At 40.1% G+C, this 22,957-nt stretch overlaps 1 protein-coding gene across 1 annotated transcript; it reads right to left on the reverse strand.

The window, feature by feature from the left end:
- Positions 1-346: 346 nt before the first annotated feature.
- Positions 347-21,547, reverse strand: LOC127494876 (uncharacterized). Its single transcript, XM_051861071.1, has 3 exons — positions 20,978-21,547; positions 14,401-20,624; positions 347-1,091 (listed from the first exon to the last, which is right to left on the reverse strand). Exon 2 carries the CDS (start codon positions 17,667-17,669, stop codon positions 16,233-16,235), a length of 1,437 nt encoding a protein of 478 aa, XP_051717031.1. The 5' UTR covers positions 17,670-20,624; positions 20,978-21,547; the 3' UTR covers positions 347-1,091; positions 14,401-16,232.
- Positions 21,548-22,957: the final 1,410 nt, after the last annotated feature.

The following is a 22,957-nucleotide window of genomic DNA, read 5'->3' on the forward strand; positions in this document are numbered from 1 at the left end:
TTCCCAGGAGGCCACGGGAAAGGATACGTCATAATCAAATACGGAGGAGAAAAGTGATGTGTGTTATCAAATGTGAGTATTAAAAACTAAAAACATGGTTCCTTGTGTTAAAATCGCATTTGTTAAACAATTGTAGAGTAAACTGTTGAATTTGTTGAAGGTGTAAAGATGCTAGGCAGTAGTAGAGTATAGTTGTGATTTTGTTGTAAAAACATGTTTCATTGTGTATAGATAACAGGGGAGCTCTAGTAATCACACATACGTCTCCAAAGTGGATTTACATACATTCTAAACCATATACACCTTAAAGATGCTTACTAAATGTTTATTTAATATCTGACAGGAGAATCTTCAATAAGTATTGCAGATGAGCACATCACAAGATGAAATAGACATCTAATCAGAATGATGTATGTGTGCTATTATGTAGAAACCACTGTTGTCAACACTGTTTACATTACATGAATGTAAATAATGTAAATTAATAAATCTACAAGTCAAAAAATCTACTGTAACTAAACATAAGTTATCTATTTTTCTTGTCCATTAGTACTGTTGATAAATTAAGGAACATTTGTGTTGGATAAAAAGTGAGTTAACACATCAGTAACTACCTCAACATGTAAATGTAGTTTTGAGCACATAAATCACAGAGGAAACTTGAATCTTGTCTGGATGTTACAAGGACAGATGAGCACACGTGTGTTTATCTGGTGGAGAGAAGCTGATGAAGGTATGCTGCCATCAAAGGCTTTGAGTGAGTATACTACAGAAATGAATGAAATATCTATTAAAATCTTAATTTGTAGTTTATTTTAATTATTGTAATTTCAAACGGAGTTATTACAGCACTTTTCTGATTCTTGATTTCTGTGCATTTGCTACAGAGCTTTTGTGGTGGCGCAGGGCCTGTAAGGCAAGGTGACGGCGGCATTTGTGGGGAAAAAAGGAGGAAACACAGCAGCATCCTGGAAATGGTATAGTGCCATGGATGAGACCCTCCATCACTCCACCTGCCCTTATTGCCTCATCTAGCCCGGATGTTGCTGTGGTCTCCTCATTCTCAGTGAGCCCAGAGCCAGTCAGATCATCTAGAAAAAGACCAAAATACATTCAGGATGAGATTTTGGTCACGTTTGTTCTGCTGGTTTCTGTTCATACAATGGAGCTTCAAAAACATCATCAAATAATGTCATGAAGCTTCTGGAAGTCAGGCTCTATTGACTGATATTGTTTTAACAGAAACCAGCAGGACAAACTTGACCAAAATCACCTTTTGTGTTCAGAAAAAAAAAAAAAACAAAACCAAAAAAAAAACAGGGATTGAACAGCTTGAAGACTAAATAATGACTGAATTTACATGTTTGGGTGAACTAACCCTAGAAATTGTAAGAAATGTATGTATGCATTTACAGTATATTATAGTAGTACCTTGAAAAAGTAAACTTTAAGAAATAAGCAGCTTTATTGTGCGTTTGTGCCCGAGACACTAACAAAAAAGGATTTACAGAAATTACATTTATGCATTTGACAGATGGTTTTATCCAAAGCGACTTATAGTGCACTTATTACAGGGACGATCCCCTTGGAGTAACCTGGAGTAAAGTGCCTTGCCACACTGTTGGTGACAGCTGTGGAGATCGAACCAGCAACCTTCTGCTTACCAGCTGAGTGGTTTAACCCACTACACTACAAAAGTAATAAAGCTACAACAAAAATTAGGATGTAATTGTAAATATGGCGAGAAAAAGAATGCTGACATGAATTGTAAAACGTTTTAATCTGTTTAAATGTATTACAGGTAGCCATGCTGATGGAAAGTTTGATCGAAACACGAAAGTTTGGAGCAGACACAGCGGCAGACAGATTGTCCTGCGCATCTTCTCCCACTATTGCTTCAAGGTTGTGGGATTCAGGGGGGGCTGACGACATGGTCTTCCTCATCCTCTGGATCAATGATGTCCCCATTAAAAAGAGCAGCAATGAGGGACATTATGGATGGCAAAGACAGGCGAAGGTGTTCACGGTGATGGTCAGCTTCTTCATCAAAATAAAGCTGCAGAATGGGCACAGCTGTGTTGAGATGGCAGTAGGATGTGGGGTTCACCACCTGTGAATACATGATTGTTAGAACAATAAGTTTAAATAAAGCTTTGTTTCATTTGTTGTTGACATGTATATGTATTTATTTATTGTGATGGTTACTTTTATTCATTCTTTTACTCATTTATTCATGTTTCTTGTCAGTAAATAAAATATAATTATTTTATTAATTCATTGCTTGACTGTAAATTGAAATGTATTCACCTCAGCTGCATTTGTCTAGTGTGTGTTCATGCATAGCTATGTCATATGACAAAACAAATAGCATTTTTCTTGTTTTACAAAAACATCAAAAAAAAAAAAAAAAAAAAAGGTAATATAATGAAGTAATGGTCAGCATTTATCATTATTATTGTGCGTAAGTGTTGGGGTGGGCTAGCAATGCAATTCATTCTGGGGTTATCTTAATTTTTAAGTAGTGATACTTACATTTTAGAGTATAAAATCAACAGTCTTCTCCAAAGGTGAGATCTTCGAGCAGCTGCCTGACGTCTCCTTTGTGCAGACATTGCAAACGCTGAGGAAAACCGTACTACGTAGGGTTGTTGAGTTACTAGTGCTATCAGGTGTTGGTGCACCTGTCACATGTATGTATGTATATATTATATATATATATATATATATATATATATATACTTATATACTTATAATTACATACAAGACCAGGGTAAATACCATTGTTGTATCTTTAACACTGAACAATCATGATTAAAAAAAAAAAAAAAAAAATATCATGGGTTTGCGTACATCATAGTATGAGATTATATACACAGAAAAAAAGCACAATGACAAGGTTAAATATCTTTGAATAATTCATCATAATGCATCCAAAAAAAAAAAAAAAAAACAAGAAAAAGAGGAAAACATAAAGGAGATTTAAGCCACTTTTGCTTGTGGATGAAAATTTTTGCATTCAAGAGATAATGATTTTGGGTTTTTCATAATAAAAGATAATATATTTAAGGATAAAACTGGGGGTCAGATTAGTAGGGTTAAAAATATAAGAACTTTAACTCAAAATGTATTGGTGTAACAGGTTGGCTGTGTAGAAACTCACACGATGTGTACAATACAAGACCCGACAATGAACTGAGGAAAACCAGGAACTTAAATACACAAATGACAGGCAGCTGTGATGATTAGGTTAGTGTCCATGGTGACTGATAGTGGCGGGAAAACAGAACAAAGGAGCACATGTGACTAATGAAAACAAACAAACAAACTGAAAGTCCATGTGGTGTGAGGGTGTGACAATTGGTTATACTACAATGACAAAATAAATGGGCAGCTGTTTCTTCAACAAGACCACAAAATTAACAAATTTAATCAATATCAAGATATTTACAGATAGATTAATTATATTTACAGATAGATAATTACATTTATATGGGCCGATTTCAAAACACTGCTTCATGAAGAAGCTTCATGAAGCAGTGTTTTGAAATCGGCCCATATAGATGTTGTTGAAAAGTCTTTATTTTGTTTTTTTGTCACACAAAAAGTATTCTTGTCACTTTATAATATTAAGATAGAACCACTGAACTCACATGAAGTGTTTGAAATATGTTTTTAGAACCTTTATGGACCTTGAGAGTTTGAATGGCTTTGCTCTCAATAGAGGCCTCACTGAGCCATCGGATTTCATCAACAATATCTTAATTTGTGTTTGGAAAATTAACAAAGGTCTTAAGGCTGTAGAATGACATAAGGATGAGTAATAAATTACATAATTTTCATTTTTGGGTGAACTAACCCTTTAAAGGTGCAATAGGTGGTTCTCTACAGACACATTTTTTGTTATAGTGGTTAAAAGTAGGGCTGCCCCCTAATAGTCGACTAACCGTTAGTCAACAAGAAGAGGCTTAGTTGACCAAAATTTGATGTAGTTATTTATTAATGAAGGATCAGTATTCTAAAGTGTTACCAACCACACAAAAGTATGCTGCGTATCACAACTTGCCACCGCACAGATATCCTGAACAGAAACTCCCTTAAGAAGCGCCCATGATGTAGCCATGCCCCTAGTGGAGTTGGCCCTTAAGCCCTCATGTGATTGAGAATCTCTGCATTTATATGCTAGAGACATAGCATCTACAATCCAGTGGGACAGCTGCTGATGTGACAATGGCTTCCCTTTGTGAGGAGTAGCCCAAGACACAAACAACTGGTAATTCTTTCTGAAACCTGCTGTCCTCTCCACATTCACACGAAGTGGCCATACTGGACATAACAAACTCAATCTCTGATCCTCCGGAGAAAAGAACGGAGGAGGGTGGAAAGCTGTAAGTTCTGTAGTAGGACATCTATAAGCCGAGTCCACCACTTAAGTACGAAAGCAGGGTTAGGGCGAAAAGAAACCTTTGTGAGCCCTGGAGAAAACAAGACGGGCTGACAGACAGGGCTTGTAAGTTACTCACATGCTTGGCTGTCACCAGAGCTACAAGCAGTGCCGTCTTAAGAGAGAGAAACTTCAACCCTATGCATTCTGATGGCTCAAAAGTGTGTTGAGAAAGGGCCTCTATAACTATAGACAAATCCCACAAAGGGACCATCATGCCTGGGCACTGGCCACTTTCATAAAACGACTTATTAAAGGGTGCTGATCTGCTGTCTTGTCACAAAAACCAACATGACAAGCAGAAATAGCTCCTAGATATACCTTCAAAGTAGAAAAAGCCTTCTCTTTATCCAGCATATCCTGAAGAAAACATAATATGTCCCTAACTGAGCATTGGAATAGGACAATATGACTCCCCTCACACCATTCTTCAAATACTTGCCATTTATTACTATAAAGTGAGGGAGTGGAAGAGGTTCTGGCAATCTGCATGGTGTGTATGGGGGCAGACCTCAAATTTCACCTCTCACTGGGCAGGCCCAAAGTACAGAGCCCCGCACATGACATGCAAGAAAAAAAAAAAATAAATCGTGCACATGATTTACTAAATTGTGCATACGATTTACTAATTCGTTCCCTCGATTTACTAAATCGAGCACACGATTTACTAAAATGTGCACACGATTTACTATTTAGTAAATCGTGTGCACGTTTTAGTAAATCGAGGGAACAAAATAGTAAATCGTGTGCACGTTTTAGTAAATCGAGGGAACAAATTAGTAAATCGTGCGCACGATTTAGCCTACTATTTTTTTCCTGCATGTCATATCCGGGGCTCCGTACAAAAGAGCTATCCTGTCTGGGTGAGGATGGTAATTCCCTAGCCACCCTGCTCTTCGACTCATTCCCTTTGGCAGGGGTAATGATTGTCGCCATAAAGGCCGAGGAGTAAAAGAGTAATCCTAAGACTCATCACAACACTTAGTCCTTCTAACAGCTCACCTTAACACGCAAAGTTGACTTGATGCTACTAACTTGACATCATTATCGTCGTAATTTAATATGCGATAGTCTGAACAGAATAGCTTTCCCAAAGCGATTCCCATAGTGAAACACCAAGCGAAGTTGGAAAAATAACTTTACATGGTATGTTACTTATGAAGATGAGATAGAATCCAGGGTTAGATCAGGAATCTAGCCCACAATCACAAAATTGTGCTGTTATCATTTTCAAATGAATTTGGCACAGCTGTGAAATGGACATACTGACTAAGCAGATAACTGTGGGTCGTTTCACTCGTGTTTCTGCTGATACAGAAGGATCACTACACTTTAATCAAAAAGCTCTTTTTTTTACCCAGTGCTTACATTTATTAATGTCTCTCAGCTTTACTTTTTTTTGCAGTCTGTTCCTAGACTGCCTTTCAGAGAGTGCACCGGTGAATCTTTTTGACATTAAAAATTGTATTTCAAGAGCTGATAAGAACTTTGTAGATTTCCCTATCATGAGGGAACTAACAAGATGTCTAATGTCAGTTTGGAACCAATTTATAATAAAAACTTCCATTTTTGATCTGGGCCTGTATGTATAAAATTTCTCAGAAATGCTTTTAAGAATAGTCTTAAGCTTTGACTTAAGTGTCAATTTTTTTTTAGTAAAATGTAGGACTTGTCAAAGAGTAGGAGACTTTTATAGAGAAGCTAAAAGCAACTTCCAGCAAAGGCTGATTCTTAAGCCCTGACAGAAGTGGCACTTAAGTGTTGTGATCTAAGAACTACAATGATGTCAACCCAAAATGGCCACCCTCAAATTCTGAATGCTCCAAAAAAGAAAAAAATTAATCAAAAAAGAAACAAAAGGGAAAAAATGGCGCTAATTATAATACTGTTTTGGTCGGTCTTTCTGTACCGGTATGGCTGTGTATAATACACGCATAATGAAGAAGAACTTTGGAATAATCTTTAATGAAGAACTCTCAGGAGAAACACAACCAAACACTTGCAAATGTAGCATCCAACAACAAAGACCAACAAAGACTGAGTGAAAACTCAGGGCTTAAATACAACTGACAAACAAAGGGAACTAATGAGATGATTAACGGGATGATCAATCAATGAATGCCAGGTTATAGGGATTGCTAATCAAACAATACTGAGAAACAGGACAAGGTCAAAAACACAATGAAAACAAGGCCAAAACAAGACATATGTGTTACATATACAAGGGAAAGACCAAAGTTGTAAATCCTTTAAAATGGGTTCAAAAAGAAAACCATACTGGTCCTAAGAAGAAAGTGTTCTTTTAGTGTAGTCAGTCTTTAAATGGAAAGAGGTGATAAGAGGAAAACTCATTCCGACTTTAACAAAAACAATGCATGACAACACATTGCAATGACTGTAAATGTAGCGTTTCCCCGGACCAGACGTTCCCCGGACGTTTTATCAACTCCCTGTCATCATATAATTCCAACACATTCTTTCATTGTTGGAAAGTGCACAGTCTCCTCCTCTCTGCTGCCATATTGTTACTCCTAACTAGGATAGGATACCTCTCCAGCACTCTTACATAATTTAGGAGATCTAAGGCCTGTTGCATGAAGCTAGTTGAACAAACTCTGAGTTTCAGAGTAGGTTTGGAGTTGACAAATCCATATAAATCCAACCTGGTTTAGATCAGGCTCAACGGGCTCACAACGCTCAGTATAAACATTCTCTGTCAACTCAGGTTTAATCCAGAGTTTGCAATTAACTCTGAAGTGCATGCACCTGAAAGTGTGATACGTGCGGCAAACAGCCAATCACACAAAACATGGAGATCGTCCGTTTGATTCACTTCTCTTATAAAGTTTAAGAGATTGTTATGAAAAATATCGTGAAATTAAACGCATTTACAAAGCAGGAATAAACACTGCTGCTGCAGTGAAAGTTCGAGAAGGCAACTGAAAGAAAATAGGCTAACTGACTATATCAATTCATGTGATTCAAACAAATAGGCCTTATAATTTATATAGTTTCACAAAAAACTGCAAAAGAAAACATGTAAGCTTAACCTGTTTTAAAACTTTATATATGAATGCATGTATTATATTTATTTTGATTTAAAAGCAATGTTTAATATTGTCAAATCATATAATATAAATATAATAAATAATTAGCAGCAAAAAATGAGCAATTTTGTCTTTAAAATGTTTTCCACTATAAACTGATTTAATTTGGAGCAAGAGATACAAGGGGAGTGGCTTTATTGCATCAGATACAGGTCACTTTAATCACAACTGATTGGTTGAGTTTTGGTCTGTGATCTCTAACCTACAATAAAACCTGCCCCGGAGCAGGTTAGCCATGTAACGTAAGTTACCATAGCAATGAAACCTGCTAAAAACCAATCCACCTTCATGAGCCCGAAAAATCTGAGTTTGCTCAAACTAATCTTGAACTTACCTGGGTAGAAACTGAAACTGGCTTTGTGCAACAGGCCACTGGTCTTAACACTTAGGAAACTTTATAAATCACACTTATTCTTAAGTCTTGGAATAAGAGTAAAATTATGTCATTCTTAGAATTTTGACACATACGGTCCCAGATATTTATGACTGGCTATTCATGACAATTTTCATTTTGCAAGAGGTCAAATCTGACCATTTGTTCAGTTTAGTCAATGTAAATTACTTGACACCCAACATCATTTTTTATATACTGATATTATATAGATTGATATTATATTTTATTTTATTTATTTTGAGCCAATCACCTAAGCTCTAAATGTCATGTGACATTACTATGGGGCTGCAAAAAAAAAAAAAAAAACACATAATCACATCACTGATTGACTGATGACACTAATATATTTATAGTCAGGGCCTAAAATTAACACTCGCCAAGCGCCAAATGTGAGTGAAAATCAGCATTGGCGAGTATATGAAAGTGTCAGTGTTACAGACAGAAGGGAGCGGAGACACAGGTAAGGATTGGCAAAATGGTAACATTTTTATGAATTATAACAATGCAATGTAGTAGGGTAACATTTTTATGAATTATAACAATGCAATGTAGTAAGAACGACAGCCAGTTTTTAAAGAGATTCGCTGTTTCTGACATAAGTGAATCTCATGATCTTTTGCCAAGGACTGTCGTGAAGAGATTGTCATGATTGGTTAGCTGCTATGTCATAAGCGACAAGAGCGAATCAAATAATAGGATACAAGTTGGCTGATAAGGTCAGAGCAGTGATTGGCTAGCTTGTTCCTAGGCGCGGTTCCAGTAACTTTTATCTAAGAAGTTATTGCTGTTTTATCTCGGAAGATTAAATTTCCCCTTCTTTATTCTTCATAATCCAAGAATGTGGCGACACATACCTGGGGCTACGCTGCCAAAACGGAAACATGATGAGCAAACATCAGAAATTCATGACGGTTCTCTGCGTTTTAGCGAGAGATGGCATTTCAGTGACGATGGATCAAAGAGAGACTGGCTTGTATTCGATACTGCGACTGACACGATGGCCTGCTCCATTTGCCAAAAACAGGCAAAGATCAAGAATCTCAAAAATTGTTTTTTAGTAACAAAAAAGAAGAAAAAAAGAAAAAAAGAAACACGAAAACATTAAAGAACACGAAAAGTCCTGGTGCCACAAACACTGCATTGCACAGGCAATGTCTTTACCTGTGTTGTCAATTCCTACAATCAAGGCTCTGACCACACTTCAGGAGCAGACGGCCACCAAGATGAAGAATATGCTTCGCACAGTGCATGCCCTTGGGAAAAAGGGAAAGCCTCTCTCCGACTTTGTCTTGATATGTGAGTGAGTATTTTTTATTAAATAGATCTAGTTAGTTTGTACATAATATATGGTCATATACTCATTTTTCATGTTTTCCTTTCACATTTTAGAATTATAGTAATTAATATGGTGGTTGCAGGCACAGTTGAATTTGTCTTTAAATTAATTTAAAGCACTTAAGCATAATACGCCTTCAGATAAAATTACTTGACTGAAATGTTAAAGTAATTGAGAACTGTACAAGGTTTGTTAACTAGACTAGTTAACATGAACTAACAATGGACAGTACTTATACAGCATTTATTAATCATCTAAGTTAATATTAAAATTTACTAATATATTAAAAAAAATTGTTTACTAACAGCCATTGCACTGTGAACTAACATGACCAAACAATGCACAGTTGTATATTTATTAACTAACATTAATAAAGAGATTGTTGTTGTTGTTTTTTTTTCTTTATTCCAGATTGGATGAACACAAAGGCATTGCTGTGGGTAATACTTACGGAAATGCAACAGAAGCTAAAGTGTTTCTTCATTACATCTGAGACTGAGAGAAGAAAAATAAAAGAGAGCTTGAACACTGCAAAATTCATTGCACTTATGACTGATGGTTTCAAAGATGCAATTAGGCTTCAGTTTTTTCCAGAGAACTGAGGAACTCCTGATAGGTTTATACACTTTTTATCACATCAGTCCCCAAAACCACACAAAACTCATCAACAGCTTCAACATGTCAGCACTGACTCCCCTCATACCTACCAGAATAGGTAGCACAAGATGGTTGGCCCACCTCCTTTGTGCCTTAGACCACATTTTTACCCTGCTATAATCCAACACCTACAGCAGGTGGTCCCCTCAAATAAAATGCAGATTTTTTTTAAGTTAAACTACACACAGAAACATATTATGGTTGAATAATTAATGAACTGCTGTAACTGCAAGTCATAATTAGCTTAGCCTGACTGGCTTACTGGACTATGATTGACCTATATATGTTTTTGTGCAATTTTAGATGACATCCCCTGGTGCCCAAGGAGTCTGTGACATGCAGAAAAGCATGGCCAAGAAATTCAGCAACACTGCCAAAGATGCTGTGGTGCTTAGATTTTGTGGATTTCTGTTTGACACCATTGCCCATCTCAGTAGCTTGTCTGAATTTCTGCAGAGGTCCACTACTACCATTGCAGAGGCCTACAGCTGTCTGTGCTTCACACAAGCAGTGTTGCTTAAGTATAAATCCAGGTATGCCCTGTAATACAGTATCTTTATATGTTAAAAGACAGCATATGCAGATAACACATCAAATAAGCAAGTAAAGGTTTGCATTATTATTTAGAGAAAGATCAATGATGAAGGCCACAAGCTCCAGCATGTTCAAAGGCATATCCTTGATTGAAGGTGAAGGTGAGGGTGAAGGCTCCTTATCTCGTCTTGTGAGATGGTGATGAGGCAGGTTCAGGGATGTAAGCAAAGGTGTTCTGATGGCTACAACTTCAATAATTGGCCAGAGTCAAGAGAGGATGTAGCAGGTTTGTTCTCAGATCAGGCTTAGTGCACAAAACAGAATTAGGACTAGATAGGTCTGTACACATTTACACAATATATATTTAGTTTATTCATTATCTTCATTGTATTTATTATTTTTCAGACTATCTGCATCTTTGACTGTACATCTGTGGCCTTACCTTTCTCTGCCAATACGTATAATACGTATAAACCTGATCACCTGTCTCCTCATTATTGGTGCTCTGACCAGCACCCAGAAAGGTTTACTCCTCCATTACTAAATCGGAACCTAACAGTCCAAAAGCCTCTCCAACAAAATTGGTCCTTCGAGCCAGATTGAGTAATCCCATCTGACATTATGGACTCTGATGAGGAGATTATTGGAGGAGCTTGCCCTAAGCGCCATACTCTTCCTCCAGCTTACCTCCAGCAGTATGAGGTACAATATACCTGAGGCAGAAATGTCACTGAGCATGATGTTCCATGCACCTGGGAGGCACCTGTCCACCGGACTCCTCCCACATCCTTCCAGCCTTACGCCACTCCCTCTGGTGGTGACCTGGTATGTTTTGATGGCACACAGATCATGTCCTTGAATTATAAGCCTCAACAGCATGCTGCATTCCCTCAACCACTCTTCTCTTCACCTCAAGCAGTTGATTTCACTACCTCTGCACAAGACAGTGAGCTACGGCATCTGCGCAGTGACCACGCACAACTAATGCAGACACATCAGGCCTTCCAGGCAGACTTGACGGAGTTGAGAGAAGTCTGTGCAGAAGTCAGAGAATTAGTTCAAGTAGTTCAGTCCCTTCAAGCTGACCTCAGTCAAGCCAGAGCACAGAACCTCTCATCAGCACAGCCTCCGCTACAGCCTTAGCGGAGGATGGAAACTTCGCTGAGTTTGGATGGGCAACCTCACGCTGTCTGACATGGGTGCCACTACTTACCAGCCTGTGGTGCCAGGGCCTAGAAAATATCCTTTTGCTTTCCCAGCTACACAAGCACACCCTCATCAGCTTCATGCTTCTGATGCTTGTGGATTTCTTCCTACTCCTAAAGAGCTTCAGGAGTTGCAAACACCTGCGGCCATGCCCTTGCCTGCCCACCACACGACAGTGCCCATTTCCCTAAGATTCAGCGCGGTGCCTGCTTATTTGAGTCCTCCAGCCTTAGCACCAAAGACAGAGAAATTCGGCCAACCTTAAGGAGAATTGCTATTGTCCTTGAGAGTCCTGACATAAAACGAGGTGATATCTCTGCCTTCCAGAGGTTCGCTCTCCAGGTGCAGTCACTAGTGGGCCTACTGAGAACTCTGTCCCTCAGTCCCCTGCATCTACATACCTTTGTTCCCATACAGATTGAACTGAAAATGCCGCTCATCTGCACTCACTTAATGCCAGTGGACACATAAGATTCACTCTCTCTCCATTGCAAAATGTAAATCAGGATTGGATCTTCTATCAGCATTTTGAAAGTCTACAGCTCTAATTATATATTCTTTAAGTAATGATTACATTAATTCTTGGATTAAATTAACACCAGGATTATAAATTCCATCAGCTGGAAAAAGAGAGGACAACATTTGGACAAGAAAGAGAAACACTCATAAACAGAAACTGTGCCTTTTTACTTCTTTAACACACTAAGTACACATACACACACTAAGTGAACATGCATGCTAGAAATCAATGTTTCGCAGAGCCAAGACCTCAGACAGGAGAATAAACCATGCATGAAAGTGTGTCAGTGAGTGAAGAGATGCTCTCCTCTCTTTCCACAGCATTAACATTTCCATTTGCATCATTAAAACGAAGAACTAATCCAATCCTTTAATCTCCTAATTCTTCTCTTTCTCACTCCCTGTCACTTTCACTGCATAAATCATCCAACTATAGACAGGATCACTTTAAAATCTCTCAGCACTGGTCTGCATATCCTTTCAGTCTTCTCTCCTTTTTCCTCCTGATTTCGCTCATTCCATATCAGTCACACACTCTCAAGACAAGCATTACTATTACTATTGTTCATATTAAGGACTCGGTATCTGATCAAACCTCTAATCCTGAGCATGTAACTCATCCTGCACTGTTTGCACTACAGACAAATGATACCTCAAATCATGTGTCTCCACCCCTAAAACTAACCCTCAGTGGGGTGTGAGCAGAATGTACAAACCCGAAAGAAAAATCAAAAGTCTCTCTAACTCTCTAACATCTCAAATGTTTCTCCTAGGCAAAAATGAGGTTATTTTAACATCAAATGGACTATGGGAGTTTTATTTACAAAAAAAAAAAACAATATGCATTTCTACTCAAAAGGTGTCCACATACAGCTGAGCAGTCAATACAATAAAAATCTAAAAATAAAAAAATAAATAAATGAATGTGTGTGTGTGTGTGTGTGTGTGTATGAGTGAAAAGTGTATTGTTTGTATATGCATGGTTGGGTTCGCAAGCCTGTATTATTTTTTTCTCTTTGTGTGTGTGTGTGTGTGTGTGTGTGTGTGTGTATACAATATATTTATGTGCATCCCCATAAACTATCCATAGGCTTTTCACTCAAAGTCTAACACTGAAGACCAATTATTAGACACTGTACACATACTAAGTGCTATTGCAAAAAAAAGCTGACATTTCCTTATAAACAGTGAATAACAATTTACAACGCATTGCACTTGCAAAAAATTAAATGTGATAATTTTCTCTGTTACCTTTGTTCTTCAGTGACAGACAGCATTGGTTGCTGTCACTTTAAGATCTGCCGCACTTGACGCGTCCCACTTTCTCACAACTATTTACTATAGTTTAAGACTTTATTTAACTCATTCAAGGCTGCTCTAATGAGGATACTCGACAAAACTGACATTTTTGGCATTATGTGTAATTGTTCCTTCAAGCGTGACATTCAGGTGCGCGTCTTTCTGTGCGTTGTGTGTGTGACACGACATTCACAGACAGCGCATTCTCTTTTTCTCTTTTGGCGCGCTTAAATGGTTTAAAAGCATTTGCATGAATAAGAGCGTGATCATATTTGTAATTCTAGCCAAAGGATGACAAAAAAACGGATGCTGTTAGGAAGAGGTAGGAATGACTCTGTTAACTGGTTGCAAGTTGCATTCACTACAGGACGTCAGTCACGACTCAGGGAGACAGAATCTGGTTGATGTAGATTTACTGGAGTAATTAGGATTCAGAATTAGCAATCAGCACAGTATGGCATACAGGGATTTCTTTTTTCCAAACTACACAAAATGCGTTGTGTATACAGGTGTGAAGGTGTGGTTCTAAAATAAATAATTACTAAAAAAAAAAAAAAAAAAAAAAAAATACTAACTGCAATATTATAACAAAATAGTACAGCATTAGGCTCACATGCTAGGGCATTAGAACAATATTGAAATAATATAAGGATAATATAAATTAGAAGTAGGTCAACAATTTTCTGTATAAAGTAATCAGTTGCAGCAACTAAATGATTACAGCATGAGTAGTGACTGTTAATAATCACACAGCGATAGACAAAATGACATACAAATGACATCTTTCACTAACAGTCACTATCAGCTTAGCTTAAGCTTAGCTTAAGGATGAGTCATCACTTATTACGATACTAAACAGTGAATAGAACGATCACAAAGTAACCTTAATAATAGACAGTGCACTTACATGTCGTCATTGACGCACACCAACTAGAACCAATTGCTGACAGTCCAAATCTGAACAAAGATTCTGACAATTTTCTCCTAAGGCCACCGGAGTTCTGGCTGATGCAATACTTGCACTGAACTTGAATTAAGGTTAGGCTGCCAGCTACTGGACGTAATAGGTAATACTTTCCATTGAACTATATACATGCTTGACTCACTGAGGGCCTTTTGTACAGCCGCCCCCAAATTTAGGCACTAAATTTGTCCCTAATGAATGGCCCGCAATTATGAAGTATCCACGTTATCAGGGATACAATCATCCTTGAAACTGGTCTGGTATAGGTTCGTCCTTTGAGTAGCACTTCTGCCATTCTGATATGCCCATCTGCACTTGGCATGACCTTGGAGAACTTTCCGATCAGTCACATAGCTCTTGGCAATTGGGGATCTACTAACATAACAACGTCCCCAACTGCAATGTCCTTTTCATCTTTCTTCCATTTAGATCGTGTCTGCAGGTTTGGTAAGTAGTACTTGATGAATGCAGACCAGAATAAGTCAGTGAAGATCTGACTATGGCGCCAACGTTTCCGAACGATTCATTTCACTTTTAGGATATACAACCTGCGGGAGAGAGCCGTCGAGCCGCCCCATAAGAAGGTGATTCAGGGTGACAGGATCAATATCTGAGACATCAGAGGATAGGTATCCAAGAGGCTTGGAGTTCAGTATTCCCTCTACTTCAGTTAATACTGTCCTGAGGACCTCCTCCGTAACAGATTGGGGACCAACAGAAGCACACAGAGCTGATTTAACAGATCGTATCTCACGTTCCCATGCTCCTCCGAAATGAGGAGCTCCAGGTGGGTTGAAATGAAAGTGAACTTTCTGCCTTGCTAACTGTTGTTGTAACTCAGGTGACATACTTCTGAAGGCCTCATGCAACTCTTTCTCCCCACCTTTAAAATAAGTCCCTTGATCCGACCAAAGCTCGAAGGGAGTTCCTCTACGTGCGACAAACCTCCTAAATGCCATGAGGAAGGAATTGGTGTCAATGCTTGATAGGATGTCAAGGTGGACACATCTGCTTGTCAGACACTTCCATATTATTCCCCATCTTTTCTCCACTATCCGTCCAATCTTTATTGAGAAGGGCCCAAAGCAATCCATTCCTGTGGAGTAAAACACCGGCTTAAATAGCTGAAGTCGAGCCACAGGCAAATCTGACATTTGTGGGATTTCTAGTTTGGCTCTCCATTTCCGACATTCAGTGCATCGAAATTGGTGACTGCGGATGGCCTCTCTGCCACGCAGAATCCAAAACTTCCTTCTGATTTCAGCCAGGACTCTCTCTGGGCCTGGATGTTTCAACTGATGATCGTAGTCTTGAATGATAAGCTTGGTAAGGGCATGACTGGGGTCAAGGACAATTGGGTGCTTAGCTGCTATGTCAAGTGCCTCGGCTCGTCAAAGTCTTCCTCCCACTCGAATAACATACATTTCTTTGTCCAGCTCCGGAATCAAGGTGAGCAGTTTACTGTTAGAAGGGAGAGATTTACCTTGTTTCAGGCATTGGAAATCATCAAAGAAACTACCCAGCTGAGATGCTCTCCACTGGAGTATTTCTGCTTGTAGGAAATCTCCAGCTGTTAGTGGCTGTCCACTTGCCGCCCCGTGAACCCATCGTGCGGTAGCTTCCAGTAATTCTCTGTGGTTTGCAAACTGGCTGGCATTAGGAATTTCTGAGATGGAGGTTACTACATTTAGGGCACAGAACACTGACTTTAGTAACTCTGAGTCATCTCCCAGAGAGCTGTCTGCAGGACTTTTGGGCCAGTGATCAGAGTGCGTTTAAAGGAAGGGTGGTCCATTGGTCCATCTGCTTGGGGTGGCTAGATCCTCAAGAGATTTTCCGTTTGTTAGGTCATCAGCAGGATTCTGAGCAGAGTCCACATACCTCCAATCTTGTGGATTTGTTGTTTCTTGTATCTCTGCGATCGCGGTGCCAACATAGACTTTGAACTGGCAGGAATCTGACTGCAACCAGTTCAGTACTGTGGTTAAATCAGACCAATACTCTGTTCTGCGATACTCAATTGTAAGTTCTTTCCTTAGCAATTCTGCTAATTGAGCTCCACAGAGTGCGGCACAGAGTTCAAGTCTGGGAACTGACAATTGTTTCTTGGGCGCAACTCTGGAGCGTGCAAGTAGAAATGCTAACTGTACCTTGCCTTGACCATTCTCCATTCTGAGGTACGAAACTGCACCATAGACCTTCTCTGATGCGTCACAGAACACATGTATTTCTCTTACTATGGAGACATTATCCATGTCTGGATCCACATAGCCCCACAGTTTCTGGATTAAGATTTTCGCTCTGGTTGTATAAGGTAGGATAAAGCCCAATGGGTCATACTGACTGGCAAGGATCCGATATAAATTACGCATGGTGGGTGGTCCATACTCTAAGGGGCGGTGCTTGTACCTAAGAGTGTCAGTGGGGCAGTGCCAGTGCAGACCCAGAATGGATTCAGGAACTTCTGTTTCCCTTTGTGACAACCACAGTTCGGTACTGGTCGACTGAGCTTCCTTAGGTAGATGGCTTACTACACTAGGTTGATTTGAAGCCCACTGTCGGATGTTGAATCCTCCACTAGCCAGTAGTGCTCTGAGACGGTCAATCAGCCCTCTGGCCTCATCAGTTGTGTTCAAGCTCGGGAGGCAGTTGTCAACATAGAAGCTCCGCTGAATTGTAAATCGCAGGATATCACCCATCTCTATGTTGTCAAGAACATGCTTGTGCAGCGCAAAGGAAGCCCAGCAAGGGCTGCAAGTAGTGCCAAATGGAAGCACCTGCCATTCATAGGTGTCCACTTCTCTATCTTGTTCCATATCTCTCCAGAGAAATCGCAGGATAGGTCTGTCCTGTTCCAGAAGTCGAACTTGATGGAACATTCCTTTTACATCCCCACTAACTGCTACAGAATGCTCTCTAAATCTCAGCAGGACTCCCAGAAGCGATGGACCTAGTACTCGGCCAGGTAGTAAGGATTCGTTCAAGTTCATTCCCTTGTACTGGAACGAGCAGTTGAAGACCAGTCGATTTTTGTCATTGTGGGTGACCATATGATGTGGTATAAACCACGTCTCAAGACTCTGTGGTGTTTTGTCTGGGTCGATTTTGGCCACATAACCTTCTTCCACCAATTTCTTGATTTCCGCAGAATAGGTTGCTGCTCGTTCTGGGTCTTTCAAGAGATGCCGTTCAGTTTTCCGAAGGTGTGGCATTACTGCTTCTTGGGGGCGTTAAGACAAGCAGTGCTGGATTTACGTAACAATGGGGTAGCACACCTCTGGATGCAGTTTATGTCAATTCTCACAGTTCCTTTGTTCAGGATTTCAAGGGCCGCCTGATCCTCTCTGGAGCGGGTGACCAGTTTCTCATTGCGGTAGGGAAGAATGTCCAGTTCCCATAACTTTGCAACATTTTTCATCAGCTCTGTTTGCTTGGATGACAGTGAGGTGAAAAGGACCTGCTGAGGATGAAGAGGATTCAGAAGGAGCTTCGCTGGACCCTGTAGTGTCCAACCCAGTCTCGTTTAAATGGCAGCTGGCCTGCCAGGGGGTCCCAAACCAACTGGCTCGATTGGGGTGATTAGATGAGGTTGGTCAGCACCAATTAGCAGGAGAGGGTGAATTTTCTCAAAAGACTGGATAGGAAGGCCCTTCAGGTGTTTGTACTTGCTTACGAGTGCTTCCATAGGGTAGGACTGTTGAGCTAATCCCAGGTGGTCGGCTGTAAAGGCTTGCTTGATATGGTATGTCTTATGTGGTTGTGCCACTGGGGAGATACTGAATGAAACCTTTGAGCCTTGCAGTCGTGACACTTTCTGATGGATGGTTCTAATGGATAGCTCTTCCTCTTCACCTTTCAGATTCAGTTTCTGGGCTGCGGCAAATAACAAGATGGTGCATTCGGATCCGTCGTCAAGGATAGCATAAGTGTCCAAGGTGCGGTTCTTACATCTCAGCAGAACTCGGACTACTTTCAGCAGGACCCGGTTATCTGTTCCAGGCTTGTCCAGATATAAGGTTTCTGCAATGGATCCTGATACTGGGACGGTATCTTTGGTTGGCTTGAAATTGATGTCATGAAGTATAAGCAAATGTTTACCTTTACACTTGTTGCAGGGTTTCTTCAGATTGCACTGTGCAGACAAATGTGACCTTCCACACTTCCAACAGCGCTTGTTTGTTTGAATCCAGTGTTTCACTTGTTCAGTCGTGAGCTGCTGAAAGTTGACACACTGACTAAGGAAATGGTCTGTATTCTCACAGTAGGGACAATAGGCTTTACTTTTCACCTTGCTGTCTGGCGAAATGGCAGGTTTGACTAGAAAGGAAGTAGTATTTGTGGCGAGGCTGCCTGCTCCATGCAGTACAGTAGCTGGTCTTGGCCTTTGCTCTTTGTGTTTATCTACCCTTTGCTTTGGCCATCCCTTCGTCTGAATGTTTTCCACCACATCACTAGTCTGACACTACGATTCAGCTTGCAACCATTTGGAGAACTCTGTAAGTGTAAAGCTTGAGGCATGATTAGGCAGCATTCGTCTCCTGAAAGCAGCTCTTCAATCAGGTGGCAATTTGGTCAGTAGGCGAACTATGTGGGAGCCGCACCTCGATTCAGCATCCCCATCTGACCCCAGAGATTTCAGCAGTCCTACTAGGGCTTGAATTTTTAATGCAAACTGTTCGAAGGCTTCAGGGACGGACATCTGGTGCATCCATGACTCGAGCAATCTTACTCAATGCAAGTTGATGAGGCTTACCGAATTTATCTGTCAAAGCGGCCATTGTCTCAGTGTAAGGATATGGAGAGTGGAGGAAAGAATCTGCAATCAGTCTAGCCTCTTCCAGCTGCAGATGATCCACCAAGATCTGGTACTTGAACATCTCTGATGCGTCCCCAGGTAGCAGATTATGCAGAGCAAGCTTTAGATGTGCAAACTCACTTGGATCTTTATGCACTAAGTAAGGTATACTGGGTTTAGGACCACAGTATTCTGCAGCTGACTCCTTTAGCTGAATGGAAGGCTGCTCTGACCACGAAGGCTTCGGTCTTTGAACAGGTAGTGGCACTGGATGTTCGTACCTATCAGTCTTTGATATAGGTGCAGGCTCGTAGCTGCTCCGGAATCTGTCAGATGGCCCATAAGCTCGGTCAGCAGCATACTGAGGTGAATGTGAATACCATGGTGGGTCAGGGCATTCATAATGGACAGGAGGTGGCTCTTTATAAGATTGCGGAGGACAGAGTGGTGATCTGCTAGGGGTACCATGCTTCGACGCAACTTCATCTCTCATAAGTTTTAGCTGACCCATCAATTTGTCAATCAGTACCATCATGCCCGAAGCACTCTGTGGCTCAGTCATGGGAGCTCCTTGCTGCTGGGGTGGATAACTAGGGTCATTAGCACCATGACTCATGCCACTGAAGGAATAATGTGGAGTCCTAGCTGCTGGTGAATAAGGATCAGGGGAAACCACATATGAAGGAGAAGCATGCAAGTCAAGTGAGGCACTTTTTCCATACAAGGTAGTTGGAGCACTGGCACTTATTTGACCCTTGAGTGCGCTGTAGGGGCCTGGCATAATGTTAGATGTCTGCTCATGGAAGGGAGTAGAAGCTTCCGGTATAGTAGCAGTCCGATACTGGGAGGCTGCAAAGGATTGGGAAGGCAGGGATATGATGTCGACTGAGATGAGGGGTTTGAGTCTCTAGGTGGAGTATGACATGCCCTTTGTGATGTACCTCCTCTGTTGTCACTAGATTCCTGTTCTCGTCTGTGCTCATACCGTGCTGTGCTTAAAGGTTGAGGATGTTCACAACGTTGCTGATAACCTCCATAATCCACTTCAAAATCATTAAAGTAGGCAGGATGACATGTCTGGTGTTTTGGTCATACAGACTCTGAAACAGTTCCTCTTTGATGCTCATCAACCATACTGTCACTGTAGCAAATCACATCCGGATCGAAGGACCACAATGTTAGGAAGAGGTAGGAATGACTCTGTTAACTGGTTGTAAGTTGCATTCACTACAGGGAGACAGAATCTGGTTGATGCAGATTTACTGGAGTAATTAGGATTCAGAATTAGCAATCAGCATGGTATGGCATACAGGGATTTCTTTCTTCCAAACTACACAAACTGCATTGTGTATACAGGTGTGAAGGTGTGGTTCTAAAATGAACAGAAGGAAGGAATAATTACTAACTGCAATATTATAACAAAATAGTACAGCATTAGGCTCACATGCTAGGGCATTAGAACAATATTGAAATAATAAGGATAATATAAATTAGAAGTAGGTCAACAATTCTCTGTATAAAGTAATCAGTTGCAGCAATTAAATGATTACAGCATGAATAATGACTGTTAATAATCACATAGCGATAGACAAAATGACATACAAATGACATCTTTCACTAACAGTCACTATTAGCTTAGCTTAAGGATGAGTCATCACTTATTACGGTACTAAACAGTGAATAGAACGATCACAAAGTAACCTTAATAATAGACAGCGCACTTACATGTCGTCATTGACGCACACCAACTAGAACCAAATGCTAATAGTCCAAATCTGAACAAAGATTCTGGCAATTTTCTCCTAATGCCACCGGAGTTCTGGCTGATGCAATACTTGCACTGAACTTGAATTAAGGATAGGCTGCCACCTACTGGATGTAATAGGTAATACTTTCCATTGAACTATATACATGCTTGACTCATTGAGGGCCTTTTGTACAGATGCTGAGTTTGTGTTAAATAGCTATTTTTGACGTTAAACTGGAAAACGTTGACAGCACTGATTTTAACCCAATTTTCAGTTTAATGAACACAAAACCAATTCAAAGTCAGCTCTTATCATATCCAAAACGTTATTATTTTTATTTATTTATTTTTTTTAACTTAATTATTCTTGGCATAGCGCCTTCCATGTTCAGTCACGACTGCATGCTCTGTCCATGAGAGAGCTCATGATAGCTCTCCCTGCTTGCCTGCTGCTTCACGTGGTTATGTTGCGGTGTGTTCAAAAACAGATAGTTTTTTCAAGTCATTTAACTCAAGTCCGAGTCAAGTCTCAAGTCATGAATGTCAAGTCAAAGTCAAGTCTTTTGTTAATATTTGTCAAGCAAGTCTCAAGTCATAAAATGTGCGACTTAAGTCTGACTCGAGTCAAGTCATGTGACTCGAGTCCCCCACCTCTGACTTTTAGACTCTGGATCACTCACATTTGTCTCCTCTAAGGATTCAGAAAAGATCTGAACAACATCACACACTGTGCTCAGACTTTTATCCTAAACTAAAGACTCTAGATCTCTCACATTTATCCCCTGAAAAGTTTAGAAGATATCTAAATAACATTGCACATTGTGCTCAGATTTTTCTCCTCAGCTAGAGTCTCTGGTGCTCTCACTCTTGTCTCCTCTAAAGTTTAAAAGAGATCTCAGTAACATCACACGCTGAGCTGAGTATTTTCTTATAAACTAAAAATTCTCACATTTGTCTCCTCTAAAGTTTAGAAAAAATGTTAACATCACACATTGTGCTCAGACTTTTCTCCTTAGCTAGAGACACTGGATCTCTCACACTTGTCTTTTCTGAAGTTTCATAAGAGATCTTAATAACATCACAAACTGTGCTCAGGTTTTTCTCCTCAGCTAGAGTCTCTGGAGCTCTCACATTTGTCTTCTCTGAAGTTTAAATGAGATCTCATCAACTTAATATACTGCGCTCAGATTATTCTCCTTAGCTGGAGACCCTGCTGCTCTAACATTTTTCCCCTCTCAGATCTTAACAACTTTGCAAAGTGAATACCAAGTCAAATGTTCCAATGTGAACTCAAACATTTATATTATATAATATGCATTATAATCAAATTAGTCAAGGATTGAGTCATAAGCCACTTAATGTGCCTTTCAGCATAGAAGCCTCCAGGGTTACCTTTCCTGTAGCAATTTACCTGATAACAGCGTCTGGTACATTACTATTTCCAACAACAAATGATGTGCCCTATGCACATAAACTGTACAGCTTTCTTATTGTACCAACAATTAAGAGTAACATTGACCTTATTTCTGCATATTTTCACTCTTAATATAGGCTTAAACGCTGAAATTATGGACTGTTTTTTACTTTATTGTCACATGTTCTGTGTGTCATTTTGTATTTTAATGTTTAGTCTAAGTTTCCTGTTTCCTGTCTCTTGTAGTTCATTTGGCTCCCTTCATTACTCTTTGATTGTTTCCTCCTTGTTTATCATTTCACCCTGTAGCCCAAGACTGGCTGACCACTGAAACTAAGCAGGGATGAGCTGGGTTAGTACCTGGATGGGAGACCTCCTGGGAAAAACTAGGTTTCTGCTGGAAGAGGTGTTAGTGAGGCCAGCAGGGGGTGCCCAACCTGTGGTCTTTGTGGGTCCTAACGCCTCAGTATAGTGATGGGGACACTATACTGTCAAAAGCACCGTTCTTTGGATGAGACGTTAAACCGAGGTCCTGACTCTCTGT

This window comes from Ctenopharyngodon idella, chromosome 14 (assembly GCF_019924925.1).
Source record: "Ctenopharyngodon idella isolate HZGC_01 chromosome 14, HZGC01, whole genome shotgun sequence".
Lineage (NCBI taxonomy): Eukaryota > Metazoa > Chordata > Actinopteri > Cypriniformes > Xenocyprididae > Ctenopharyngodon > Ctenopharyngodon idella.

What these genes read in the sequence shown, in the direction of transcription:
- LOC127494876 (XM_051861071.1), bottom strand. Translation starts at nt 17,669, where the DNA reads ATGCCACACCTTCGGAAAACTGAACGGCATCTCTTGAAAGACCCAGAA.